Source organism: Opisthocomus hoazin, chromosome 7 (assembly GCF_030867145.1).
Source record: "Opisthocomus hoazin isolate bOpiHoa1 chromosome 7, bOpiHoa1.hap1, whole genome shotgun sequence".
NCBI lineage: Eukaryota > Metazoa > Chordata > Aves > Opisthocomiformes > Opisthocomidae > Opisthocomus > Opisthocomus hoazin.
Window position 1 is genome coordinate 62115001 of NC_134420.1, and position 15600 is coordinate 62130600.

General features: G+C 39.7%; 1 protein-coding gene across 1 annotated transcript in view; it reads left to right on the forward strand.

Annotated features, from left to right (window-relative positions):
* The window catches only part of DYNC1H1 (dynein cytoplasmic 1 heavy chain 1), a 45991-nt gene extending 31863 nt beyond the window's left edge, over positions 1 to 14128 (forward strand). The window contains exons 54-78 of the mRNA XM_075426550.1: positions 61 to 276; positions 818 to 1030; positions 1217 to 1344; positions 1650 to 1803; positions 2600 to 2746; positions 2828 to 2978; positions 3187 to 3440; positions 3610 to 3744; positions 3840 to 3934; positions 4026 to 4200; positions 5649 to 5724; positions 6844 to 7004; positions 7278 to 7389; positions 7472 to 7532; positions 7921 to 8044; positions 8388 to 8501; positions 8779 to 8949; positions 9160 to 9377; positions 9554 to 9657; positions 10058 to 10269; positions 11140 to 11293; positions 12095 to 12237; positions 12591 to 12759; positions 13134 to 13261; positions 13696 to 14128. Of these exons, the coding sequence (XP_075282665.1) occupies positions 61 to 276; positions 818 to 1030; positions 1217 to 1344; positions 1650 to 1803; positions 2600 to 2746; positions 2828 to 2978; positions 3187 to 3440; positions 3610 to 3744; positions 3840 to 3934; positions 4026 to 4200; positions 5649 to 5724; positions 6844 to 7004; positions 7278 to 7389; positions 7472 to 7532; positions 7921 to 8044; positions 8388 to 8501; positions 8779 to 8949; positions 9160 to 9377; positions 9554 to 9657; positions 10058 to 10269; positions 11140 to 11293; positions 12095 to 12237; positions 12591 to 12759; positions 13134 to 13261; positions 13696 to 13824 (3744 nt within the window). The 3' untranslated portion in view covers positions 13825 to 14128. The remainder of the gene's footprint in view (positions 1 to 60; positions 277 to 817; positions 1031 to 1216; positions 1345 to 1649; positions 1804 to 2599; positions 2747 to 2827; positions 2979 to 3186; positions 3441 to 3609; positions 3745 to 3839; positions 3935 to 4025; positions 4201 to 5648; positions 5725 to 6843; positions 7005 to 7277; positions 7390 to 7471; positions 7533 to 7920; positions 8045 to 8387; positions 8502 to 8778; positions 8950 to 9159; positions 9378 to 9553; positions 9658 to 10057; positions 10270 to 11139; positions 11294 to 12094; positions 12238 to 12590; positions 12760 to 13133; positions 13262 to 13695) is intronic.
* The last annotated feature ends 1472 nt before the right edge of the window (positions 14129 to 15600 follow it).

Sequence of the window (15600 nt, forward strand, 5' to 3'; positions counted from 1 at the left end):
TGCTGTTCTTGTTGACATATGTCATTTTAGAAAGTATAAAGGGCCATTTACTGTTTACAGCTTAACTATGCTGATATGTTGAAAAGAGTGGAACCTCTACGCAATGAACTGCAGAAGCTGGAGGATGATGCCAAAGACAACCAGCAGAAAGCAAATGAAGTGGAGCAGATGATTCGTGATCTTGAGGCCAGTATTGCCCGTTACAAAGAAGAATATGCAGTACTGATTTCGGAGGCTCAAGCTATTAAGGCAGACTTGGCTGCTGTAGAAGCAAAAGTAAGACTTTGATATATTGGTACCTTTTCGTTCTTTAATTTGTGACAGTCAGAAACTGAACCATTCTTCAGACTTGTGAGCAGACTTGGTTGCTTTCTTTGTGCAGTGCTTCTCAACAGTCCATTTCATCCCTGGATCTCACAAAGCTTCTTAAGCTACTGAAACCTGGCTGGAGTTAGAAGTATCAACTCGTGTTGCTAGCTGATTAATGACACAGTTCACATAAATAAGTGGAAAGCTTTTGGAAACAGGCATGGATGTAGTGTAATTGTAATGTCTTAACTGGACTTCTCTTTTTTTCGGGTGAAGAATTTCTTGATGTATTTGATCTAATTGTTAGCATGTCACCACTATGCTAGTACTTAACACTGTTGAGTTCGTCAAGATAACGGTTAAACCCCACATTAACTCTGAAGAAACACAAATTTAATTTCATTCTGAGCTTTTAAATTTAACTTGGGCCTTGAGTCAACATTTAAATGTCCTGAGAGACTTGCAACACTATAAAAATTCATCATCTAAAGAGACCACTTGTTTCTAGGTAAACCGTAGCACAGCTCTTCTGAAGAGTCTTTCTGCTGAACGTGAAAGATGGGAGAAGACAAGTGAAACTTTCAAGAACCAGATGTCCACTATTGCAGGAGACTGCTTACTTTCAGGAGCTTTTATTGCCTATGCTGGCTACTTTGATCAGCAGATGCGTCAGAATCTATTCACTACGTGGTCTCACCATTTGCAGCAAGCAAATATCCAGGTAAAGATATGGACATGAGAAGTTAACCATAGATCAATTCACTGCAACAGTTAAGGAAGCTTTAAGATTGCGAAGTAAAGAATGGAGCTATTGATGAGAATACCTTGTAGGGCTGCATTTACTCAAAACATCTTCACCAGCTGGTTGGAGAATATCTAGTCAATTACTAACTGTATGTACTTGCAGTTCCGTACAGACATTGCAAGGACAGAGTACCTGTCCAACGCAGATGAGCGGCTTCGCTGGCAAGCAAGTTCTCTCCCTGCAGACGACCTGTGCACTGAGAATGCAATCATGCTTAAGCGGTTTAATAGGTATTTCATTCCTATGAAAGCTTCTCAAACATGTGTAAATATAAAAACTTCCATTCATCTTTGCTTGCCTTTTTTGTTATGCTTAGCTGTTAAGTTGGCTTGAACTGAAGCTATTTTGTTGTCCAAACACAGACTAAAGTTTTGAAACTCTAAACTGAAATAAGTCATTGAACCGGGCCAACTTATTCCTTCAATATACAAGCTTTTAGAGTTGAGATTAATAATGCAACCTAAATTCAGAAAACTGCTTAGAGGCTGTGTGCAGTCAAAACCCAAATAGTGAAAGTGTTTTATTACTAACTTAGGTATCCGTTGATCATCGATCCCTCCGGGCAAGCTACAGAGTTTATTATGAATGAATATAAAGACCGTAAGATAACTCGTACTAGTTTCTTGGATGATGCTTTCAGGAAGAACTTGGAAAGTGCCTTGAGATTTGGTAACCCACTTCTGGTCCAGGTTAGTTGCATGATCATGTAGAAACTATTTAAAATTCTAGAATGCTGCCCTGTGTACTAGAAAAGTTTGCAGTTGTTCTGTTAGTAAAATGCAAACAACCTTATTTTCAAACTGTAATTTCACAAGTAAACTAGTACTGAGTGCTACGTGAGGTGTTAGTCCTGAAAAAAATACGATTAGTGAGATACACAGTCAAAAGAAGATACTTCTTTTTTCCACCATTTTAAGATCAAATGCTTTTATTTTCAAATTATCTTTCTTTACTTCCACTCTATAAAATCGTTTACAACCTGGTTTTCTGTTCCTTTGTTCCCATATGCTTTCTCTAGTCATAGATAATAGAACCTAATATGGCTAGGTACCTAGAATTAAATCTACTCTGAGTAGCAGGACGAAGTTTCAGTAATACAAAGAAAAAGGCAACTGTAGGAATAGTTGACTTCGCTTGAAATGGAGGTTTTTTTGTCCCATTACTATGGCAATGGGAAAATAAAGGATTAGCTCACAGGTTAGATCAGTAACTGTTGCTTGTGCTGCTTATAATAGGGCTTATTATGCATTAGTACTAACAATTACAACCATTAATAATACTCTGCTAGTGAGGTTTTGTATAAGAATAGCCTAAACTCAGTAGCTCAACTACAAATCAAAAGTGGAAATACCTTCTGAATGTGATCCGTATTCAAAACCAACTGCAAATTGATTGCTGTTGGAGCTTTAAGCCCTAGTTGGATCCGGATTTTTAGCTGGATACACTTGCAAGAAACAGAATCTCTTAACACTTCTCTGCTTCTAGGATGTGGAGAGCTATGATCCAGTTCTGAATCCTGTTCTGAATCGTGAAGTCCGGAGAACTGGAGGCAGAGTTCTGATTACTCTGGGAGACCAAGATATTGATTTGTCACCATCCTTCGTTATCTTCCTCTCCACCAGAGATCCAACAGTAAGTAGAACAAAAGGCTGTCCTGTTTGTAGAAATTGTATGTCAGAGAGCTGAGAAAGTTTTTCTTGTTTCCTGTGATAGGTTGAATTCCCACCGGACCTCTGCTCTCGTGTTACGTTTGTGAACTTTACAGTAACTCGCAGCAGCTTACAGAGCCAATGTCTGAATGAAGTCCTGAAAGCTGAAAGACCAGATGTTGATGAAAAACGCTCTGACCTCCTCAAGCTTCAGGGTATGCTTATCAAAATTCAAGTAACTTTCTCCTGTTCTGCAAGAATACAGTGGTCTTAATGTAGCTGTAGAAACACACAGCTAAATATCTTTATAGCTGACACTCTTGCTTTTGCAGGATGTCCAATGGCAAAGTATACATAATGAATATAATTCTTAAAAACTAACACATCTATACAATATGTAACCTAATCTTTCTTCTAATTAAGGTGAATTTCAGCTGCGCTTGCGTCAGTTAGAAAAATCCCTACTGCAAGCGCTTAATGAAGTAAAGGGACGTATCCTGGATGATGACACCATCATTACTACTCTTGAGAACCTGAAGAGGGAAGCAGCAGAGGTCACTAGAAAAGTAGAAGAGACTGATATTGTCATGCAAGAAGTGGAGACTGTTTCTCAGCAGTACTTGCCACTTTCTACAGCATGCAGCAGTATCTACTTTACTATGGAGTCGCTGAAACAGGTAGGATGAGCTCTGCTTCGTAGCAGAAGCTTAATGTATTTACTCATCAAAGCTTGAATAGACACTGCCTAATTCCAGCCATGGCTGTCACGTTGCAGTGCCGTAGGCATAAGCCATTGGCTGTCAAACAGCTGGACTCGAGAGAAAACCATACTCTTCTGTCTTTCAGATACATTTCCTGTACCAGTACTCTCTCCAGTTTTTCTTGGACATCTACCACAATGTCTTATATGAGAACCCAAATCTGAAGGGAATTACAGACCATACTCAGCGTCTCTCAATCATCACAAAGGATCTCTTTCAGGTTCAATTTTGTAATTAGTACATGTACTTTAATTATTTTTGAAGGGTCGGAGTTCAAGGCTTCTTATGCTACCAACTTCACTGTTTTATTGGTAGGTGGCTTTCAACAGAGTCGCACGTGGCATGCTGCATCAAGATCATATAACATTTGCTATGTTGCTGGCCCGGATTAAACTGAAAGGCACTATTGGGTAAACATTTGTTTTCTCATCACTGTAGTTGAAAAGGGGAGGGGTGTATTGAACACACCTAGCGGAAGTCCTCTTTTTGCCTTAACATTAGGGAGCCTACATATGATGCAGAATTCCAGCATTTCTTGAGAGGGAAGGAGATTGTACTAAACACTGCATCTCTCCCAAAAATCAATGGTTTGACTGTAGAGCAAACAGAAGCAATGATGAGGCTGAGCTGCCTTCCTGCATTTAAGGACCTTGTTTCAAAAGTTCAGGCTGATGAGGTAAGTGTTGGCTTGGGTTTGTTTCTGCACTAAACTACCTAGTAAAGATTTTTAGGTGTCTGCTTTAAGAGCTTCATGCTTGCAAGTAGGCTCTCCTAGTGTGAGAAGGGAAGCCTTACAGATTAACTAGTTGTAGGTGTTGTGGAAATGAATGTTTTTACTTCATTTGCAATAAAGCTGTGAAACTCTAGTTGTAAATACTGGCATTGTTTATCACTCAGCCTTAGAAGCAGCTTCACCATTTATCTAACTTTGCAGTCAGCTTTGGTTCCTGTGGTATCAGAAAGTGTGATAACTGTGTGTCTTTCACTGCATCACTGTTGTGTGATAATTCTGGAGCAGAAAGGAGCAGCCCTAGCCATACATAACATCATTATGGTGGGCTTTTGGACGTTACTGTTTGGAATAAATTTGGATAGTGCTCAGCTGCTGAACACTTTGCTCCTTCTGATGACCTAAGTGTTCTAAGAATATGTCTGTGTCCTGACTGTGAAACTGTATGTTCCAAAACACGTCCATATCTCAAATAGTACCTCTTTGGTTGCCCTGCCTAGTTTTTATATTAAAAGTGGAATTCTCTTTGCTGCATCTAATTTTCCTCAAACTTTTCAGCCTGGGGTAAAATACTGAGTCGCTTGGGCAGGGACTTGGTAGAGATCTGTAGAATCAGGGACGCTGGAGGCAATGCAGAATTAGGGGATATCAGTGAAATGATTGGACACATCTCAAGGAAGCGTAATAGACAAAGCATGGTTTGAGTTTTACACGTGCATCTTTGTTTAAAAAAAGCAACAGAACTTTCAGAAATTCATTGAAGAAAAATTAGTCAAGAACTTAATAAATGTGCTGGTCAAATTGCAGTCTTACTCAGGGAAACATTCAAACCATTTATACTTAGAAACCTTGGAAAAGACCAAACTGCAAGATGTTGGACAAAATTTGGGGCAAAGTTTAATGTTTGATTTAATGTCATTATTATAATAGTGCTTCTGTTTATCAGTGTTAGCCCTGTGTTATTTCTCATAACTTAGTCATAGATGGAAGCTCAAATGCTTAATCTGGTACTCAATCTAAATTTTTGTTCTGAAGACGGATAAGTTACAAGCATTCAATGGGAAAGATTTTATAAAATGGTGCATTTCATTGTTTACACATTTAGCTACTTATTAGAGTTTTTAAAGATCTGTTTGCAAATCCAAAGCTAGTGGAGCTTGGACTGTACCAAGTTCAACCCTTCCCTAGAAAGTACAGTCCAACCCTTCCCTAGAAATCTTTGTCTGCTACTGAAAGTTGGTATGTAGCTGAACACTTCTGCGTACAATAAATTCTAGATTTTAAGGCTGGCAGTGAACATCTCTGTTGCACCATGAGCAGGATCTGCACCTTGCAGCAGATTTTTGATACCATAAAACTCCATTTCAAGTCTTTTGCATCTTCTTTCAATGTAGCAATTCTGTATCTGGCTGGATAGCAGTTCACCAGAGCAGACTGTACCATACCTTTGGACTGAAGAAAAACCTGCAAGTAAGTTAAGTTGCACTATTGTCCACACCAATCCTACTGTACTGACTTAAAGCTAAGTAGAATTACTATGATTTTAAAGCAATTCTAAAATAGAACTTTAGTTTGGACCTTAATGCCTGGGAAAATCATAAAGTTGGGATTGTGGAAGAAACGTCTTTTTGTGGGCGTTTGGTTCAGCTTTTTTCCTCCTTAAAAAACCAAACTTTTGTAAGCAATAGTTATTATACTTGGTTCCTGCACCTTAACCTGTGATCTGGTCTTCCACTGAGGGTGAAATGTACTTCCACAATCTTATTAGGTTGCATAATGGTTTGGATTGACCTTAGTCATTGCAAATCTGGAGGCAGCTCAATACTCAGAAAGCTCCAAGACACAGATTTTCTCAGGACAGGGTTGATCTTTAGAATGTTTCCTCCTGCAGTTGTATCTAAAGTTGAAGTCTTAATTCTTGCTGTGTTTGTGCCAATTTAGTAAGAGTTAGAACTCAAGGGTAACCGTTACCGTTCAGTTCCTCCCCTATCTGAAAGGTAAAGTTAGGAAGTGTTTGCCATCTGTGATCATTCAGGGCTTATTCCTGTAGGTGGCTTTCTAAATTAAGGATTCTAAGCTTGTATTTATTAGCTGCCATAAAGCTGCTTGACCATTAACTGAAGCAACTCTAGGTTATCTATACTATCCATACTTAGACAAGTATGTAGTACTTCAACATCTAGGAGAATGGCAGATTATGGAAAGAGTGAGAAGATGTGAAGAAATCTGTTGTCCATGAAAGTTAAAATCACTTCATGGCAGTACTTGCATACCGTAGATTTTATAAACCAGTAGCATTTCAATAGAGTGCAATAGCATCTTGCCAAGGTGGGCTTTTAAAGGCCTCACAGCATGAGCAGGTAATTAAAATGTTGCAGAAGACAAATCAGCTAAAGATGGTAAGTTTCTTTCAATAGAATATAAGCATTCCATTATTATGTTGCAACAGATCTTTCAAAGGGATAATTAACTCTCTAAATACCTAGTCTTCAGAACAAGATGGAAAAAAAATGAATGGAGAATTGAGGAGAGGAAGGCGTCGAGGATGGTTTTCTTTCCTGTCCATCTAATCCTGTCTTCCCTTTTCAGCTCCTATCGGACAGGCCATTCATCGCTTGCTTCTGATCCAGGCCTTCCGTCCAGATCGTTTGTTGGCAATGGCACATGCCTTTGTTTCAACAAATCTTGGAGAGTCTTTCATGTCCATTATGGAGCAGCCTTTAGATCTGACGCACATCGTAGACACAGAGGTAAACCACTTGGATTTGAAAGTCTTAAAATCCTGGGGTAACACTTAGTGCCACTTTGCATGAGTTCCATGGTGAGTAAAGCTATCCACTGGAACATTTATTCCACTTATCCTTCTCCCTGTGATATGAGTGGATTGTTTTGCTGTTTGTTACTATAAAACTAAGAGTAGCGTGATGTCTTTAGCTGGCCGGAGGGAAGAAAGGCTGAGCTTACTGCATTGTTGTGTTCATGTATTGACTGATTCCTACCCTTTTAAACTTCTTGGACAACAGCTGAAGCCTAATACCCCTGTGCTGATGTGTTCAGTGCCTGGTTATGATGCCAGTGGTCATGTTGAAGACCTTGCAGCAGAGCAGAATACACAGATTACTTCTATTGCTATTGGTAAGAACATTGCTTATTTCATCATCTAAGCATAAATTAAGTTGTTAGCAGTAAGAGCTTTAGCAATTCTTCTGTCTTTTAGGTTCTGCTGAAGGGTTTAACCAAGCAGATAAAGCAATAAACACAGCAGTGAAATCTGGAAGGTAAGCTCTATCTCCTATTTCACTGCAGTACTGTCTAGCAGAAGGGTAAATGGGAGGTAAGGGGGAAGTAATCTGTTGGCTAAATAGATAAAAAAACGCTGTTGGGTAAAAAAAGGAGCAGGGGAAGGGACTCTGTCTTCTGAACTGAAATTTGTAATAATTTAAGCATAGCTGTTCACAACTTCTATTTGACTTACAACATATTTCTCTTGAAAATATTTATCTGCAAAACAGGGAAGTTAGCCCATTTACAGTACACAGTAACTGTTTCTATGTAGAAGACAGGTTTAAAAGAGGGAGAAGAACCTGTAGCGTGATGATGCTGGTTATAGCCAGGATCCATGAGCTGTACACTGAAAAGCGCTTGTTCCGTTTCAAAACTTCACAGATGGGTAATGCTGAAGAATGTTCACCTGGCTCCTGGGTGGCTCATGCAACTGGAAAAGAAGCTACATTCCTTACAACCTCATGCTTGCTTCAGACTCTTCCTTACCATGGAGATTAATCCAAAGGTAGCAATGATTTGCAGTTTGATCCTCTGCTAGACTAACAGGCTTGCAGAGCCAAGAGTGCTACCCAGGGAAGGCTTTCTCATGATGGCCTTTCTGCATTAAAGAAAAAGGAGAATACATGCTTTTCAGGGTAGTTACTAGCCTTGGTTTCTGATAACTTAATTGTAGCTGTAAACTTCTTACCATTCCTTTTACTGCTTCCCCTACCCTCCAAAAAGGAAGGCAGGACTTCACTGTGTGTGCTCACAATGAGGTTTTGAAGCTAATGCAAACTGTGCTGTTAGAGGGGTTTAATTTAGGGAAGGCTAAAGGAGTTGCATGTGAGTTTATTCATCTTTTCTAGGTGCCAGTGAATTTGTTACGTGCTGGCCGAATCTTCGTGTTTGAACCTCCTCCTGGTGTAAAGGCAAACATGCTGAGGACTTTCAGTAGCATTCCAGTTTCTAGAATGTGTAAGGTAGGTCTGTGGCTTGTGTAGGTGACAGAAAATGTCAGAACGAGTTTGCTAAAATCTTACCGTGAGTAATAAAACCTCCGCTTCTAAGATGTGCGTAGAATGTTTTGTTCTCACAGAAGTAAAGTAGTAGTTGCTTCTTCTGTTGTCAGAATGTATTCAATTTTGATAGCAATCTAGCATGAAATCTGGTATTTTCTAGCCATTTACCAGGCTTTTGATTTTTATCAGTTCAGTTGACTAATAGCTGTACGTATTTTTTTTTCTCTCCACTTCCTAGTCACCAAACGAGCGTGCTCGATTGTATTTCCTCCTTGCCTGGTTCCATGCCATTATCCAAGAGCGCTTGCGCTATGCTCCATTGGGTTGGTCCAAGAAGTATGAATTCGGAGAATCTGATCTGAGATCTGCCTGTGACACGGTGGATACATGGTTGGATGATACAGCGAAGGCAAGTAGTCTTGTGTACTTAGGCATACGTAATACTTAGATTACTTAAGAACTTCAGTAAGGCAGTCTGTTCTGGAAACATTTACTGAGTTAAATGAGTAGGCACAAATAACCTGATGGCAATTCAACTTAGTTCTTGAATTTGATTCCTTGATCAGAAGAGAGGTGAAAAGGACTGTTTCCTGCTAATTACATTGCATTGTACTTACAGGGTCGCCAAAACATTTCACCTGATAAAATCCCCTGGTCTGCATTAAAGACACTGATGGCACAGTCTATCTATGGAGGTCGCATCGATAATGAATTTGATCAACGCTTGTTAAACACTTTCTTGGAACGTCTGTTCACTACTTTAAGTTTTGATAGTGAATTCAAACTGGCTTGCAAAGTTGATGGACACAAAGATATTCAGATGCCAGATGGAATCAGGTACGCCTTTTCCTTATCCTGATCTCTATGTACAACTTCTCTTTTTTTAAATCAAAACAAAACAAAACAAAAAAACCCTAACCTGTGTCTCTGTGCTGGAATTCAGCTGTGTAGACATTTTCCTCAGACAAAGAATTATTCATCATTCTAATGAGTATTAAAATTCTGACATGTAGGCGTGAAGAATTTGTCCAGTGGGTTGAGATGCTGCCAGATACACAGACGCCGTCCTGGCTGGGCCTGCCAAATAATGCAGAGAAAGTTCTTCTCACCACACAAGGTAAATCCAGTACTTTAACAACGTCTTGCATAAATTACCAGGCCACCATTTTAATTAAAAAGCAGAAGAGAAATATAAATCCTGCTGAAGGGTTGATAGCTTTCCCGTCCTCCCTCAACATAGTTGGCTTAACTTCTGCAAGGTAAAACACTCGAGCAGTCCAAACACTGACCAGAAGCTTGTGGTTTAAAAGAACAGTTACATTCAACCTTCCAGGTGTCAGGCTCCCATCTTGATTCTGGAAAGCTTTTTTGTCAGCTCTGGAGCCACCTACAGCTAGGCGGTTCAGAATCTTAGGTTTAGACTAGGGAAAAAGCAAAGTCCTAGTTCTTGCATGTAGTAGGGTGTTTTCATCCTGATGCCACTGCTACTCTGACTAACAGCATACCTTCTGCTTTAGGCATAGATATGATCAGTAAAATGCTGAAAATGCAGATGCTAGAGGATGAGGATGATCTAGCTTATGCAGAAACTGAGAAGAAGACAAGAACTGATTCTACATCCGATGGTCGCCCAGCCTGGATGAGGACGCTGCATACCACAGCCTCTAACTGGCTTCACCTTATCCCACAGACTCTAAACCATCTGAAGCGGACTGTGGAAAACATTAAGGTAAGAACTAGATTTTGTCTGATGCGAGCATAGGAACTGCACAAGTTCTGGTGCATTGGAACAAGTGCGTTGTGATTTGCAAGTACCAATTAAACTGATGGGGGGGGGCAGTGGAACCTGTATCAATGCTGATTCTGACTACCATAGCTATGTAATGCCCTGCTGGGTTTCTTGAAACGCTCTGAAAAGTTGTTTTATGCCTTCTGGGGATTATTTGAAGAAATACAATGGTAAATTGTCTATCAAGGTTACCACTTCTGAAGCTTCTCTGTGATCAGGTAGCAAGAAGCAAGTGCTTCCTGTTGTGCTTGTAGCACACTGACTGCTACTTATGATACTGTCTTAGCAGCCAGTGCACATTAATTACTGCCAAAATTTAGTGATGGTTACTGAGAGAAGATAGGGCAGCAGCTGCTGCTAATTGGGAACAGAAATTGCAAGGGCTGGAGGAAACCTTTGAGATCCGGACAGTAGTAGCATAAGCTCTAACTTGGGAATAAGCTCCCTAGTTGAATACGCCCATGATTGCCTAACTGCTTCTAAAGACTTTGGGATAGTAGGTGAGAACCTTTTGTTGCTGATAAAAAGAAACTCAGAGTTGATTGGAAGGACCTGCAGCAGGCAGCCTGCATTAATTGTTCAACTAAGACTTTTACTTTCTTGCTCCTCCAGAGGAGAGGAGATTGTTGGCTGTAAAACAGTCTCTACAATCACTTTCTGCACCACAGGCTGCATCTTCATGTTGTGTGCTTGTAGTCACAGTGTCACTGGTCAGTCTGTCCAGCATTTTGGGGTTGCTTTTTGTAGCAGTTTTCCAGAAAGGACCTTGAACTTTGATCTGCAGCTTACTTTCAATGTTTTGGCGATCAGGATCCTTTGTTCCGGTTCTTTGAGAGAGAGGTGAAAATGGGAGCTAAGCTGCTTCAGGATGTTCGTCAGGACCTCGCAGATGTGGTTCAAGTGTGTGAAGGAAAAAAGAAACAAACCAACTACTTGCGTACACTTATAAATGAGCTGGTGAAAGGTATGGTAATTCAAATTAGTATCTCGCAGTGTTCTGTTTTCCTCTTGCGCTCTTCAAGTTAGAGGCTGTTATGATCACAGCTTAAAAAAAAAATTTCAGGAAAATTAGGATTGACTTTTACCCATTTCACATAAGCAATACTTTTGAGCCGAGCATAAAAATCCAGTTAGTTTGGTTTGGGATTTCAAGTTGAGGTAGCTAATATTAGGCTTTTTTGCATAGTTTATATCAGCAGCTTAATTTCTAAGCTGAAATCTTACTACGTTTTTTCAGTCTCTGAATTGCGATGGAACAAAGTTATTTATACCACAAAGTGGGTAATATTGCTCCTGTAAAATCTCATAGAAAATACTCAAGATCTCTAAACTTCTGTTTCCATATTGTACACAAACGGGGAATTTTCAGACATCCTACAGCTAGTAATACATCAAGGTTTGCTGTCTGCTTTGAACAAAAGCCTTTCCTGAAACAGACACTCAAGCTCTTCTTCAGTTTTTTATAAAGAACTCAAATCTTCACAAAAACTTGAAGATGGGTTACTGCAGTATATAGCTGTGTGTAACTGAAGTTTTGGTTGAAGGGTTTCTGTAACTGGATGGCATTTTAAATGAATACTAGACCAGGAGGCGGTTTGCTTTGTAATATTGGAAAGTGCTTTCACATACTGAGGAGCCTTTTAAGATGGAGGCTGATGTCCTGGTCCAAATCTTAGATGGCTATTGGGAGGAAAAGTGTGAAAATAGTGTGTAATTCCAACTGGTATGCAAACAAACAAATTAATTCTAATCACATTTTTCATAGGTATTTTGCCTCGTAGCTGGTCCCATTACACAGTGCCAGCTGGTATGACTGTTATTCAGTGGGTGTCTGACTTCAGTGAACGCATTAAACAACTGCAGAACATTTCCCAGGCAGCTGCTTCTGGTGGAGCAAAAGAACTAAAGGTATCTTGTGCTGACTTCTTCTAGAGGTTATATCTAATTCAGGTGGAGCTGCATAACTGCTTTATGGAGTCTTCACATCAAGACTTCTAAGTAGTTCCTCAGGCAAAACAACTTCAGCCTGCGTTCTCTGAAATGTGCTTGTAATACTGTTCAGTATCTTCTGGTCTCAAAATGGCGAGGAAACTTAGTATTTTAGAATGACAAAACATAGCCTTAGAGCAAAAATAAGTTTAGCAGTTACATAGTGTTCCAGTAACAGCAGGAAGATTTTAATGTTAATAGATTGCTAAAGTGATAATGATAATAATACTGCAGCTGATATCCTTTTTTTATTATTTTTTCCCCTCAAATAGAACATCCATGTGTGCCTTGGTGGCCTGTTTGTGCCAGAGGCATATATTACTGCTACAAGACAATATGTTGCCCAAGCAAACAGCTGGTCCCTTGAAGAACTCTGTCTTGAGGTCAATGTTACAACTACACAGAATGCAGTACTGGATGCCTGCAGTTTTGGAGTCACAGGTAAACTTACCAGAAAGGATGAGGTTCTTGCTCTAAAATACTTTCAGAAGCTTCTGGTATTAAATGGGCTGTATCAAATGAAAAAGATCATATCATTGCAAAAATGACAACACACTTTCTGAAGTTGTTTAAAATTAGTTTGATAGTAGTTAGCAGGGAAGTACTTATAATGCTTATAAATCTCAAGACTCCAGTCAGTATATATTTAAGCAGTATTGGATAGTGTATCTGCTACAACCTCTTTATTTTGAGGTATGAAATATTTGCCTCTCATTTAGTGGACATAGACAGCCCTTAAATGATACATGGGGAAGACCGTCGTTGTCTGGAGGTGTGAAAGCTCTTAGAACTCAAAAGTGTATTTCAATCTACAGGCCTGAAGCTTCAGGGAGCTACATGCAGTAACAACAAGCTGTCGCTGTCGAATGCTATTTCAACTGTATTGCCCATTACACAGCTTCGCTGGATCAAGCAGACAAATGCTGATAAAAAAGCAAATGTTGTAAGTATTGATAAAAATAGTTTTAAAAAGAACTCAGATCTACCTAGTAGTTTTTTTCCCTGAAGCTTTATGGATACTTTTATCAGGCAACACAAATCAAATTGTTCTTTACTAATATTCTCAGTGTCAGCTGGTACCTAAATTCTGGGCTAGCAGCAAACAGACCTAGTGTTGACTAGGTCTTTCTGTTGTAGTTAGATAAGAAGAAGGAGACATCCAAAAATACTAGTGCTGTTCAGGCAAAAACTTGAATTTATAGCTATAAAGAAGGCTGTGCTTTAGGTGAATTTATTAGGCCTGTTGTTTTCCTCATATTTTGAGTATGGAGTTATCTGAGACTAAATTCCTATCTCATAAGTACTGGTATTCTAGAAACTTCTTAGCTCTTCAGCTGCCTTACGTAACTCTTCTTCTATATTCATGTTTTTCCCCAGGTTACTTTACCGGTTTATCTGAACTTCACTCGTGCTGATCTGATTTTCACAGTTGACTTCGAAATAGCTACCAAGGAAGACCCTCGTAGCTTCTATGAACGTGGCGTTGCGGTTCTCTGCACTGAGTGAAAAGATTCGTTTTGACTAGTTAAAGCTGTAGTAATTGTCAGTCTTCTATGTGTAGTATTCACCTGTACTTTTGTAACCTGGTTGGTGAGGTAGTCAGATGGATTTGTGTTAAGCAGAAAGAAATGGGGCAGGGCTTTGGACAGCTGATAGGCTAGATGTCTTCGAAGGAAAAGTGGATGAGATTTTTAGACGGTTATTGATAGATGTGATATTTGATGGAACATGTTATATGAAATAAAATCCATAGCAAAACTTTTGACTCTACTTCTGGAAATAAAATTCTTACCGTGTTGTGGGTTTTTTTCCCTGGAAATGATCCTTTTTGGATAATAACAAGTAATAAGTCGGTATTGAAGCATATTGTTGACCTTCACACAGCTTGCTCAGCAGCTGGTTCAGCTAACCTCCAGTAACAAGAACTTGAAATGTGCAAGTCTTCAGTGCAGTAGGACACAGAGCCTAACATTATCTACTGTGACATCTGATGACATCGCATGAATTATTTGCAATGAGCTGGCTCTCGCTTGAAATAACACATGTTTACACAGCTGCTGAGATGCATTCAGAAGCTGGAGTATCCTAAACAACTTTCTTGTCCTTTTGACCCACAGGGCTTCCTCTTTTTTAAGCTGTTTTTATGGTGAAATAAGGCTCCAGTTTCATGTCTGGTTAACCCCAGGAGGACAGTATTAAATGCTTAATAGAGGAGTTACAAGCTTATTTCAGAGACTCATGTGTGGCTAACTGTTACCAAATTAGGGGAGCTAAGAGTTCCTGCTGATGGCTTGGGTTGCTGTCGGGATTTGGAGATGAACTCACTTTCTCTGATCCTGTGTTCATCAGGCAAGCATTTCTGCCCTCCTGACCAACCTGTCAGAACAACTGTCCTCTCTGACAGTGGCTAATATCAAGTGTTTGAAGGTGCATGTGAAGAATACAGGTGCATAGCTTTTCAATCTCAGAACTCTCAGGCGCTCCTTCCTTGCAGTGATGTCTCTGTGAAAGCAGTGACGTTCTGAACCTGCATTAACTCTCATGTTTTCTCTGTGGTAAGTGGTTCTACAGCACAGGCTTGTGCTGGGAGGAAAGTTTTATTACCTCAGCCTGCCTCACGTGCTTGTTTCAGTTGATGCCTAAATAGAGTTACTGCTGTCTGCTCTTTCCATGCTGTTCTGTAGCTCCTGTAGTTAATCTGTGTAGGTTGAGTTGTTCTGTCTGGTTTTATTCCCTTGTAAAGGGTGAAGCCCACACCAGTGCATGATGTAATCTTTGCTTCTTGTAGTTCCCATCCAGCTTTGAGGAACTGAGAAGGGAACTACGTGTATCATCCAAGACTGGTTTTAACCATAACCTAACATTGTTGTTCTGTTTCAGTTGCTGAGTTGCTTTCCTTTCCATCAGCAGAATATTCATATCTGGCATCTGTACTGTCACTTTTTCCAGGAAAACTTGAAATCTATTGTATAGTGAGGAAGCAGATCTCCTACTGCTAGCAGTGTGCTGCTTTTTGTGCATGTTCAGCACCTGAGCTGTGGCACCAGCTTACAGCTGCTATAAAAAATCATGAGTTAAACCAATTTCACATATTAGTAAGTAATAATGGTGGCATTAAGAGAGTCTCAAATACGCTTGAAGTAGCTAGAGCTTCCCCAACTATTCAGCTCTTCATACATTAACTTCTGCATTAGGCCTGAATTAACAAAAGGTGCATTTTCAGTTCAGAATTTAATCCACAGTTGGTTCTCATAGGGAATTAAGCAAACTTTGAATGTCTCG